A 12,560-nucleotide genomic window follows, 5' to 3' on the forward strand; every position below is an offset into this window, starting at 1 on the left:
ATTGGAGGTCACACAAAGGAGAGTGAAGGAGAGACTTCCTCACCTTTGGCCCCTCTCTGCCTGGGCTTCCTGGAGGGCCCCGTGGCCCTGTGTCACCCTAGAGAGGACAGGAGAGGGACAAATCTGAGAGAAGGCACTGTGTGTCACCTATGGGCCCACCAACATTCCGCCTGCCTTCTTACCTTCCCGGCCAGAGAATCGTACTTCCCAGGCTCCCCAGCACCTCCATCTTCTCCTTTGTTGCTTTTCAGTCCAGGGACACTGGTTTGGCAGTTGTCACAAAAGTTCTGATGAGTTTAAAGATAAGGTGACTGAGAGATTCATCAAAGTCATCTACAAAAGTGAGGTCTGACCAAATTTGAAGTTCTCTCTGAATTGCTGTCAGAGAGAAGTGAGATGGCAATTGCTATGTTACTACTTTCAGAAACTAAATTTATCCAATTTGAAAAGACTATTTCTTGTGAGGTCAAAATTACTTATGAACCTAGTCAGTGATATCTGTTTATGATACTGGTGAGCTTCTATTTAAGAAAACATGTCTACGATGACATTTAAAGATAAAATTCTAAATAAATAAGGAAAAGACATGTAAGTGGAGAACACAGGCTGAATTTCAATTTCTTAGCAGCATGTTCAAAAGGAGAGGTGGTATTAAAGTTTGGAATTACTCTCAACATTACAGTTATGTAACCAATAACATAAATCCTTAAGAGAGAAAGAAAAAGCTGTGAAGAAAGGATTTTTCCTTATGAGAGCAAAATTAGTTGGAGAGCCACACACACAGTTTACCAACATTTTATTTGTTAGTGGAAGCACTCATGTGAGAAATAATTACTTGAGTGACTTGGACTTGGCTTCTATGTCAAATGCAAGTACAGACAGGACATCTAAGTGGAATTACCTTTCCATTGCCTTCTGTGTAACCTTTAGCTGATCTGGAAAGGCTTGAATTTAAGTGTCTGAGCTCACAAGATAAACTTCTTATCACGTAGTTAAAAAAAAAGTGTCTGTGGAAAGCCTTACAAAGGTTTATTTTTAAATAAACTGTTAAATAAAAATATGATCAGGAAAGGCACAGAATAGGGACCATTGAATGGGGACAAAGTTTAGTTTTAATGGTTGACAGAAGGTAGGAAAATATAAGCCTCTACCCTTTCATCCTTTTCACCAAAGGGAAGAATGTTGAAACATGAAGAGGGAACTAAAGATTGCTATTGTTGGAGTTAGAAAAATTTACCCATGACTATTCCAGTTCAATATTTTTAAAAGATTTTACTTATTTATTTTCAGAGAGGGGAAGGGAGGGAGAAAGACAGGGAGAGAAACATCAATGTGTGGTTGCCTCTCATGCACCCCCTACTGGGGACTTGGCCTGCAACCCAGGCATGTGCCCTGACCAGGAATCAAACCAGTGACCCCTTGGTTCACAGGCTGGCACTCAGTCCACTGAGCCACACCAGCTGGGGCTCAAGTTCAATATTTTTGATGTAGCAAATAGCAGCATAAGTCTGATTTCAGAAAAAATATGCTCCTCGGAAGACTAATTTTGTATGGTATTGAAAAGATTTAAAGCAATTTACTTTAAAAAATGCTGGGCTAAAGAGTTTTCGTTGTGGTGGTTCTCCTTAGAACGGGGGCATGATAGAAAATGGAGCTCAAATGCTCAATGTTTCACAAACTGATTTTAACACCAGCATCTTTCCACAGAGTTAGTATGTTGGTAGAGGAGTTAAAATACATATATAATTGTAGATGACCGCTTGTATCTGAAAACTATGATGAGCGAGAAGTCTGAGGACTTATGATAACCAAAAAGGTTTTCATACTTAAAAAAGTATGAAGAAGAGGAATTATTGTATCTGTAGACATACAAACAAATGTGGCATATCAATACAGAGCAAAACCTTGGCATATCAATATACAGTGACATTTTAGAATGGGTTATTCAATTGATTATTTTAATAAAATATAAGAGAGGGTAATCATTATGAGTCAATAGAATTTTCTAAGAGTCATTTCAAACTTGCCTCATTTTTCTGTGTTTTTAGGGTTACCAGAATGGTAAATTCAGGGAAACTAGATTTCATTAAGCTTCTTGAAAAAATATCTTGAGCCTCTTATAAAGAGAATAAGGATGCACCAGTTACTAGCTGGCATGCAATCTCATTCAAAGAGGGAAGGACACACAATGAACCTGCAGGTCAGTCTTTGACAGGCATCATTCGGGCCTGGGATTCTTTCTTTTTTTTTTTTCTTTCAGTATTTCAATCAAAGATATTTTTGGAAACAGAAAGCAGGATGATCAAGTTTGCTAACGACTCAAGATAGACAAGCAGAGTTAATCTGTTGGGTAACAGGATCAGGATTTAAAAAGGCATTATTAAGTTGGCCTAATGGATCCAATAGCCAATGTAAATTCCTGTATTAGATTTTGCCGTGGGGAACTACATGTTTCCCTATTTTATTGAATACAGTTTGTTGGGACTACCAGTCAAGATGTCAGGTCTTGTGGGTCTCAGCACCGCAGCTGAGATGCTAGGCATGGCACAAGGGCACAGAACACTTATTACAGGGGCACTGCCCCGATGAAACGATCCACTTCCGAGACCTCTGGAGTCCTGGTCCCTTTTCCCATCAGAGCCTATTCACAGTCGTTTTGTCTATTCCGTGAGCCACCCCATATTCTATCGCGATGTTCATTTCTGTTCAAGTGTAGAAATTTTTGATCCTCAAAGAATGGTATTTGGGAATGATATAAGACTTAAAATTCTGCTATTTATAACATTACTGTTCTTGAAGAGAACCTAAGACTGTCCGAAGACCCATATTTCTGTGTTAATGTGACACTTACTAGCCGTTGTGACCCAGAGTCAGTCACTTAACTAACGGCTTGGAACTTTAGTCTCTCATCTGCAAACGGGGACACTACCGCAGCCTAAACCCACAGGGTAGTTGTAAGGTTGAGTGAGAGGCTACGAGTAAAGCCGCATGTCACCTGGCATGTGATTATAACTCGCTAAATACACGATCTCCCCAAAACTCACGTAAATACTCTTTTGTGACTTATAAGAAAACATTGGCTGTTGAAGGTATTAAAAACTTCTGTATTTTAATACATTGATATTTATATGTACATTTAGGTATCTATTCTCAAAACTTTAATCACCTAACAAATACATGTACTAGAATTCCCGAGTCTTTTGGATTCAACAAATATTCCTGCTTGCCTACTGCTATGTAAGTCATGGTGCAAAACCCTGGGCAGGTGCTAGGAATATAAAATAAATCACATATACACACATAGCCTAAGGGTATGCATGTGTATTTGTGTGTGTACATGTACGCACTCTCCATTCAGACACAGACATATAAAACACATAAGGCTTGAATACAAGGTAAACAGACAGATTTCCCTCCGGGTTCACTTGATCTTAGCATACCACAAAGAGACACACAAATACACAGTCACAGGAGTCTCATTATTGTTCTTCCTCCACCTGTTCCACACAGGGAAGTATTAGAGAAAAAATGGTAGCAAGATTTATTCTCTATGAGTTGGAAATAGCTATAGGTAGACATAGTTTTTTATGTACTAGAGTAACAGGTGTTAGGGCAGTTGCTGGCTTTGGAGTTTTAGAGTTCATTTTGTAAAATCCCATGCCATCAAACCTCAGCCTCACAAGCTGGCTGTTTATTAAGCAGCACTGGTTTTCATCCTTGGTCTGGACAGGCCAGAGACTGGGAGAAGGACAGGGTTTCTCAGCGGTGAGCTGGGATGACTAAACACCCAATAAGAGAGGAGAGAATGAGCTACTCCATTCAGTGAGTGTCAGTGAAACCATTCTTCCCTGTAGCTCAGCTCAGAATCATGCTCTCTCCCTCCCCCACCCACCTACACCCAAGATGAGATGGGGGCCCTGAAGAGAGTAGAGGGATTAGTGTAAAGGGTGCAGGGTACAGGGAGATATGTATTTCTTTGTCTATCATATATGTTCTGCCATTTAAAAATGGAATTTTAGTGTAGGCTAAGCAATTAGCTCAATTTCTGATATAGATTTCCTTTCTGATTTTTCCCGGAAATTAACATGTAATTTCTTAGGTAGCAACAAAGTACCTTGAGCAAAACACCGATGTCTCCCAAAAGAGGAAGTGCAATCTGTGGTGGGGAAAGAAACAAATACATGTATTTGCACATGCACAGGCACCCAACACAACACAAACATACAATGCAATGTAGACATTTTTTAGGAAGAGTAATTATTCTTCTACTAGGAATACCAAATGCATGCATCTTATTGCTTTGATTCTGCATCTCTATTTTATATTTTCATGACTGTGGCAAGCAACCTCTATGCCAATCCTAACATATTATTGGTTTTATACTTGCTTCCAGACAAAAGGCTGAGAGCAATTTATCGTTAGTTTTAAATAATGCATAAAGGTAAATCATTTATTTAAAAAAACCTCACTCCTCTGCCAGGCAAATTATCAGGTTGTTGAAAACTATGAAAATTACTGGATGAGTTTGCCTTAAAGTTCTTTCTCACTGAAGTTCAAAAGAGCCTGTACATGGTTGAAGTGATGGGCAAGACAGATGCTGAGGGAATTCAGGTAGTGTTCTGGCCTTATGTCTTAAACTGCCCTTTCAAAGAGACACTGTAAACCCAAGTAACACTTTACAAGATTCCCAGATGATGTGCCACGATTCACTTGAGGGCGGGGTTAAATTATGGCCAAAATATGCCTCTGCATGTACAGGCACGTAAGGCTCAACTATTGTGGGAAGTAGAAGCATTTGTGAGGCTTAGAAAGGAGAGGCCAGATTTGGATTTCATTATATAAAACTCTTAATACAATGTCATGTACCATAAGGCCTCTGAGATTATAGCTGCTGATTCTGAAGCTATCTCAAGGGATTTCACTGTCACTCAAAGAAAGGTTTAACCTAAAAAAAAAACCAAAACCTTTGGAACACACGTTTAGTGCCTAAACTCATTTTGTAAGAGCTCATTTAAGACACTTTTTGTAATTTAATCATTTCATTATTTTAAAACCTCAGAACCAATGGATCTGTACCATACTATAAGTAACTTACTTGTAAACTTCTATTTAGAGAAATGAAATTCACTTAGTCACCAGCATTAGAAAGAATAGAAATTGTGGCTATATATTTTAACTCAATTTTCCATGGGATTGAGACATTGTATGCCAAGGCTCAGCCTGGGGCAAAATTGTACAGCTGAATTATACCCTTAGGAAATAAGTATTCATCACACACACACAAATGCTGACCCAGCTTGAATTTTTTTCCCTTCTACAAAATAATGGGGACAAACAAAATCACCAAGTAGTCACTGAGCATTCTAATTAGTTCAGACAGCAAAACTGGCTTGGTATGCTATTTGGCTTCTGGGTGTATTAAGGGTCCATAAATCAGGCAGTTTGTCAACATACCGGGTCACCTGGGGGGCCTGGAAGACCTGGCTTTCCATCCTTCCCTGGAGCTCCCTGAAAACGGAAATGTTATGCTCAAATCTCAGCACAGTGGCACAGGTTAAAACAAGTGTGGTGGGAGGAGTGGGTCACGGCTGTCCTTACGTGATTCCCTGGGGTTCCTGGCAATCCGGGGAGACCTCGAGGGCCCTGGAGAAGGGGGAAAATAATTACTTATGAGGACAGTCTTCCAGTCATTTCCCCCAAGCAGCAAGCTGGATTTTCTGTGCCATATAACTTGATTAAGTAGCTTACCTGAATACCTGGTGCTCCAGTTGGTCCTTGGGGGCCCTAAGTAGAATGAGATCCAATGATTAGAATTCTGCCAGCAATTTCCATAAATTGTCCAAGTGGACTAAAGGGCTAAGTATTGCAATTTATTTAGTGGAACAACAGGGCTTGCCACCATGCACATTCTGAAAACTCTCTGAAAAGTCAGCCAAGACTTCAGGGTGATGGCTAAACACTTAATTAGATGCCTGTTGCTGGAAACATCATCATGATTTTGCTCAGGCACCTGGGCGTCTCTCTCCATACCATCATCTGTCTCTGTGCCTCCATGATGCACAGACAGTGTATCCAGGTTCTGTCTATTCAGAAACTGCCTGCCTGCAGGGTAACCAGGTCAGGGTTTCCTTCCCCTTCTGCTTTCTACTTTGTCATTTCTGTTTGAAGAAATTTCTAGAACCAATGTTCAGTGATAGGAGTAGGAAGTAAAACATTAATAGGTTGTTTGTTTCTACTTCAGCAAGCGGGAATTTGGTGTAACCAGAATGAGGCTGGGTGATTATTAGCGACCCTAATGATGATAGGTATAACCCCAGTATAGGAGGTTTGTCTGGAAAAAGTCCAACCATTGTTAATACAACAAGAATTGCTTGCATGACATCAGTGTAACCTGGCAGCCAAGGAGAGAGGACTGCAATGCACACGTGTGAACAATGACAACATCACTGTACCAGTCAGTGGGGACGGTAGATCCCACTGAGTGAGCATGTGTATTTGTGTGGCTGTCACATTCAAAAGGACTGAGCTAGCAGAGCAATGAATCTGCATCAAATTTTGAGTTAGGCTTGAACATTCCTTTGCAGAAACTATTTGGATGATTCAGAAGGTCGCAGCTATGGGCAACTGGTGACTGGCAGCTTCATCATGACGACACGCCCACTCATGCATCACGACTCATGCAGAGTTGTTTGATGAAACATCAAATCACCCAGGTGACTCAGTCTCCTTTCAGCCCAGATTTGGCACCCCTGTGACTTCTGTCTTTTCCCAAAACTAGAATCACTTTTGAAAGGGAAGAGATTTCAGACTGTTGATGAAATTCAGGAACATACGATAGAGCAGCAGATGGCATTTAGGAGACTGTGTGAGGTCCTGCGGTGACTGCTTTGAAGGGGACTGAGGCGTCACTGTCCTATGTATAATGTTTCTAGTATTTCGTATCTTCTTCAATGAAGGTTTCTATTTTTCATATCACGTGACTGGATATTTTTGGGACAGATCTTGTATAACCATGGACCACTAAATGAGACATTGACAACTTAAGTAAAGAGCTGGTTTCTCTGCAGCTGGTTTCACTAACTGCTCACTAATATTCCTTTCTTATTTAAAAAAATAAATATTCCTATCACTGCTATTCACATCACAAAGCTACTTTTACTCCCCTTCTATTTATATTGTGTTCTTATTATTTTCTATTTTTTGCTCCAACCTGTACCACTTCTTGAATAATTTTCCTATCAACTTTCTAAAATTTTGTTTAATCTCCAATCTCCAATGGTCTTTTATATTCTTGTTCTGGAAAATCAAATGCAAGTCACAAACACCACATTCACTATTTACTCTTTCTTTTAGTTCTCACGATAACTTCATTACAAGGCCAATTCCCCAAAATTAATGTCATTAAAATAAACACATATTTCCATTTTTCTTGTTCCAGAATCTTTATGTTTTTAATAGCAAATAAAAAGCTTTTCTGCTTATTACTATTGCATCAATAAGACGGTATACACAGTGGTCATTATTATCAGGCCCCGTTCTTATAGCTAAAACATGTCAAAAAACCTGTCTATTGTTTGTCTTAACTATTAAAACAACGTCTATCCTCTCTTTTTTAAGATAATACTTAGACTTTTGCTATTCCAGTCACACATACGCTATTCACTTAAAATTTTAACTTTTACTTTATTTTAGTTAAAAACAAGTAGTAGTTTATAATAATCTAATATTAGGTATTCGTATAACCTCACAAACACTCACTGGCACCTTTTACATATACAGAACAGAGGAATACGAGGTTGCCTCACTGCTTCCGGCCCAGAACCAGAGTCTGTGCGATCAATTCTGAGTCAGCGCCGCGAGGCCCTCTGCGCCCGGTGGCGCGACCTCAGCTCCGCTTCATTCTCTGCCTCTGCCTAGTGTGTACTGGCATTTCCTTCTTGGGCAATTTTATACTTTCCCCGTTTCCAGTTTTGTCACTAGATTTTATTTCACGATTTGGAATCAGCAGGGTTTCAAAAGTTCAACTGAATTTCACTTACCATTCGGCCAGGAATTCCTACCCCTGGAGGGCCTGTGTCACCTGGGGAACCATGGACGCCTGGCAGCCCCCTTTCACCCTGCAAAGGGACACGCTTCTGTTGGTGCAAAGCTAGAGGGATGTGCTTGCTGTATTTTATTAATTATTAATTCTTAAAAAATTATCTATGATATCTTTATACCTTTGGTCCACGTGGACCAGGTGCTCCAGAATTTCCAACTAATCCCTCAAAAAAAAAAGAAAGACATGAGTACATTTCTTTTTTTTGAAAAGGTTAAAAACATGTCAGAAATCATAATTCAAAACTGTCTTATTGCTCTTCATCTTTCCCGAATAAACCTTTTTCTATAAAAGTACAGCAAAATGAGGAATACAAATTTCATTAGGTTATGGCTTTTGTATAGTTGCATTAAAACATGTTTTCATCTTTTTTTTAAAACTTTTTTATTGATTATGCCATTACATTTGTTCTATTCCCCCCCTCCATTCCCCTCCTGTTTTCATCTTTAAAATAAGGCATCTGAGAGCAGTGAGGAAAACTGGGACAACTGCAATACAACAACAGTAAAAAAAATAAGGCATCTGACACCGAGAACCATTTATTATTAACTGATATAAAAGGTCAAAGGAAATGAGAAAATGCATAGAGAATAGGTGTACTGGTCATTTAGCTATTTCTATCTAGTGAGTTCTCTGTGTCCTGGAAACAGCCTGGACCACAAGGAGATTGTCTTCAAATGACCACCTATGGCCAGGTCTGCAGAGGCCCTTGAAGGGAAATGTAAGGCATTTCTTCTTTTTAACATAGTGTCCTGGGGGGGGGGGGTTATGGTTTAAAATCAGGGCTCCTTACTAGGCTCCATAGGTCCCTAAAGAATCTATGCCTTCTGCAGAGGGAGCCTATGAATCTCCCAACATTGGCTGTAAAATGGTGTGTGTATGGGCACTTGCTTCAGAAGAGAAGCCTCTTTGCTGGCATCAAATTTACGGAGATTGGGGGATATCATTGAAGAACAAGATGAATATTATTTTTCTGTAGACCTAAACATGTTCCTATTCCTATAATCTGAAACTGGGAACATACAACTGATAATTAACGATCTTTGTTACTTACTGGTTCTCCTGGCAGGCTCTTCCCTGGAGGACCAGGCTCACCTTTTGGACCTGGAAGCCCAGGAGGGCCTACAATCCCACCTGGATCTCCCTGAGGAAAACATGGTGAGATTCTTACTTCATTGCTCAAGGTCAGGGTGGGAGGTGCAGAGGAAGTAGTTTCCATTGTTTTAAGATGCCAGTATAGCCAGTCAAACTTCATTCTCTCATTCAACAGTATTTATTAAGTGCCTCATTCAGGCCAGCTACTGTTATAGTTATCTTAAATGCATTTAGATTTTGCAGTAAGTTATGTTAACAATAGCTTTAATGGTATCATGACATACACATGTTTGTAAATTTATGCATAATAAAGGCATTTGTTTATCAAGTTCTTTAGCTGATCTTTATGTTTTCTCTAAGTTACTCCCTAGTGATGGTTTAACATTAGTATACTATTCCCAGAGAGATATCAAGAAACAGGTCCTGAAAGATTAAGACTTCTTAGGTCTATACCAGAGTCAGCAGTGGAGCCTGAAATAGACCTTCTGAGTCCTGAGATCTTCATCTGTTAGTTCATTTTGTCCTATTGTGTTTTTATGCCAGAGACAGGGCTGCCACAAATGCCCGACTTCAGACGGCATCATACATACCACAGTTTTTGTAACTGCCTCTGCCCTGCACAGTCCTGGCAGCCTAGTCCTGCTCTTTCACCGCCCCCCCCAAGCCCTTCGACCCTTTGTTTCTTCCTCCTACCTAGCTCCTGAATGTAAATGAGTATAAAATGAGTAATGTGGAAGTTATACCTTTTCTCCTTTAATGCCTTGTTTTCCTGGGATACCATGTTCTCCTGGCAATCCCTAGACAATTTGGAATTAAAGGGAAAGAGCAATTAGAACATCTTCTATGATAATAACAGTTCTGTCTGTGAGTCTTTGTCAGGAGAACAGAATTTAACATATAAGGCATGTGGAGATGGGTTGCTTTTGGTCTTTTAGAGACGGAAAAACTTTAGTGAAAATATGTGGCTTGTTTCAAGGGAAGTAACCGATGGAATGAGAAAGAAAATAAGAGAAAATCGAACCAAAGACCCCACCTGTTGTATGCCCAGAAGGGGTGGGGTGATGATGGTTCAGAAGGATGGTGGGTAAATAAGAAAATACGCTTTTACAATATTCTAGCAACAGGGGCTCTTTCCCTTTTGATTTTTGTCCTCTTTTTAAGCTCTAGGCACCACACTTCACCTGCCTTCATGGGCATCTTGTGGCTCCATCTGTGCCACCAGCATTTCCTTACTTTTCCTAAGATCTCTTGACCAGGTATGCCTGGGATGCTTCATTAACTGGCTTGGGGGAGCAACAGAAAGCTTAGCTCTATGAACTGAATGTTCAAAGTACCAAGCAGAATGAAGTAAGCTGAAAGATAGACCTCTGTAGCATGGAAAATAGAGCTAGAGGTCAAGGGCCTGGCTCCAAGATGATGGCAAAAGGAGAAATTGAATATTTGTCTAGAGGGCACTGGAACTGTGGCCAACAGACACTGGTTTTCAAGAAGATATGGTCAAGCATTTTCCCTGTTTTACTCAAATGAGGACTGATGGTGTGTATTAGCTCCCAAAGTGTCATAAGGCTAGGGAGATGTGTGTGTGTGTGTGCGTGTGTGTGTGTGTGACAGAGAGAGAGAGAAAGAGAATATGAGTCCATTAAAGCTAGATTTCAATGAAACCTGAGGACTTTTCACCAATTGCATTATAGAAATATTTTCAGCCAAAAGACTTGTTCTTTTTGGAGGCTCTCTCAAGAAAGCAATGACAGAAGTTTTTTTTTTTTTTTTTTAATGGAGAATTAAACCAGATCCCATGCATAATGGAAATGCTTGCTTTCTTTCTTGGTTTTCATTATTGCTTTCAATGTTTCCCATCTCCTTTACTATTGGCACCCCACTGAGAAGCATGTCCAAATGACAGTTTAGTTAACTTGTGTCCCAAAGACCAACTTATTAGGCTACTGGTATCCAAAAGGACCTCACATGAATATGTGAAGGTTCCAGCCTTCCCCAAAGCCCATGACACTAGGTGTGATCAATTTCAGTGGTAGAAATGATGACCTGTGTCTTTGGAAAATGAAGTATAACTCAGTCACATGAACAGATGTCGACCTGCTTTAAAACATGTCTCAGTCTCAACTTAACTTTCCAATATCAAATACAGTTGTATCTACTATACATACAATATCTCCTGGGGGTCCTCTGGGTCCCATAGAGCCTGCAGGTCCTTGCTGACCCTAAAATAGAAGTATGTATTTTAACATGGCTAAGAAATTGTAACTGAATTTATGTAAAGCATGCTGTGACTTATATTGTAGACAGATCAGCTTTCCACCACCCTACTTCCTCTGTATAATACAGAAATGTGCTTTGTGCTTACAAAGATAGTTTCAAGATGTTCTCATTTAAGTGGGTCTGCTCTTATCAGCAGGTGAGGCCTGGACAGCTTGCCTTACCTGGTGGGAGCACATCACATTAATCTCTCCTGCATCTCCCAACGGCGGGTCTTCTTGGGACACTTCCCTAGAATCCCAAATGGGGAACTCAAGCAACTCAGGGAGGCACAATTTTTGTGTAGTCATTGAACCCTGAATCCTGTTTACTTTAACAATATAGTTCAGGGTCACAGATTTAGCTCACATCATTTACTCCTGATGCTTCTAGGGATGCTATTGTGCATTCTGAAAAAGGGTTTAAAACTTCTATTGTGAACCAAAAGGCACAGTTACTATGTATGTAATAAATGCAGCAAATGGGGGCCTATCACCATGGAAACATGATAAAGCCTCTGAGAACATCGTGAAGAAAATGAGTGGCATCAGTGCACATAGAAATGGCTACAACTGCAAATTATTTCCTCATTAATTTCAGTTATTTCTTATGTACCTTTAGTCCTGGGCTTCCTATTAATCCAGGGGGACCAGGATCTCCAGGTTCACCCTAAACATATGGGTGGGGAGGAAAGGCAACTGGTTACTTTCATTTTCACATTATCATTAGGTTGAAGATATAGTTGAAGAACGTCAGATTACCTTTATTCCCTGTGATCCTATGATCCCAGGTTCTCCCTGTAAATGAAATAATCACTACAGATGTAAGGCTTAAATTCAGATGGAGATGAACATCTCTAATAATGAATTCATTTGCATTTCCACTAATTAACATACAATAAGAGGGGAATTATGGAATCAAGGAGGGTGCATTTTAAAACATGATTTAAAATATTTATTGCTAATAAATAATGTTCCATTAGCAATCATTGCACTCTACACTTAGCTGACATTGTTAAAATTGTCACTGGCTAATTTTATATCTTAGAGAACGAGAAGTTCAGATGAGGAGATAGAGTAGAAGTTAAGTTGCTGTGTTGTGGTGATTCTACTCT

General features: G+C 39.8%; 1 protein-coding gene across 1 annotated transcript in view; it reads right to left on the minus strand.

Annotated features, from left to right (window-relative positions):
* The window catches only part of COL19A1 (collagen type XIX alpha 1 chain), a 348,702-nt gene that overhangs the window by 53,093 nt on the left and 283,049 nt on the right, over positions 1-12,560 (minus strand). The window contains exons 21-33 of the mRNA XM_053665015.1: positions 12,208-12,243; positions 12,062-12,115; positions 11,359-11,412; positions 9,937-9,990; positions 9,153-9,242; positions 8,220-8,264; positions 8,040-8,117; positions 5,749-5,784; positions 5,599-5,643; positions 5,455-5,508; positions 4,115-4,156; positions 183-287; positions 44-97 (exon numbers count right to left, since the gene is read on the minus strand). Of these exons, the coding sequence (XP_053520990.1) occupies positions 44-97; positions 183-287; positions 4,115-4,156; positions 5,455-5,508; positions 5,599-5,643; positions 5,749-5,784; positions 8,040-8,117; positions 8,220-8,264; positions 9,153-9,242; positions 9,937-9,990; positions 11,359-11,412; positions 12,062-12,115; positions 12,208-12,243 (747 nt within the window). The remainder of the gene's footprint in view (positions 1-43; positions 98-182; positions 288-4,114; positions 4,157-5,454; positions 5,509-5,598; positions 5,644-5,748; positions 5,785-8,039; positions 8,118-8,219; positions 8,265-9,152; positions 9,243-9,936; positions 9,991-11,358; positions 11,413-12,061; positions 12,116-12,207; positions 12,244-12,560) is intronic.

Source organism: Artibeus jamaicensis, unplaced genomic scaffold (assembly GCF_021234435.1).
Source record: "Artibeus jamaicensis isolate MK-2021 breed Jamaican fruit bat unplaced genomic scaffold, CSHL_Jam_final contig_388, whole genome shotgun sequence".
In the NCBI taxonomy this organism is placed as follows: domain Eukaryota; kingdom Metazoa; phylum Chordata; class Mammalia; order Chiroptera; family Phyllostomidae; genus Artibeus; species Artibeus jamaicensis.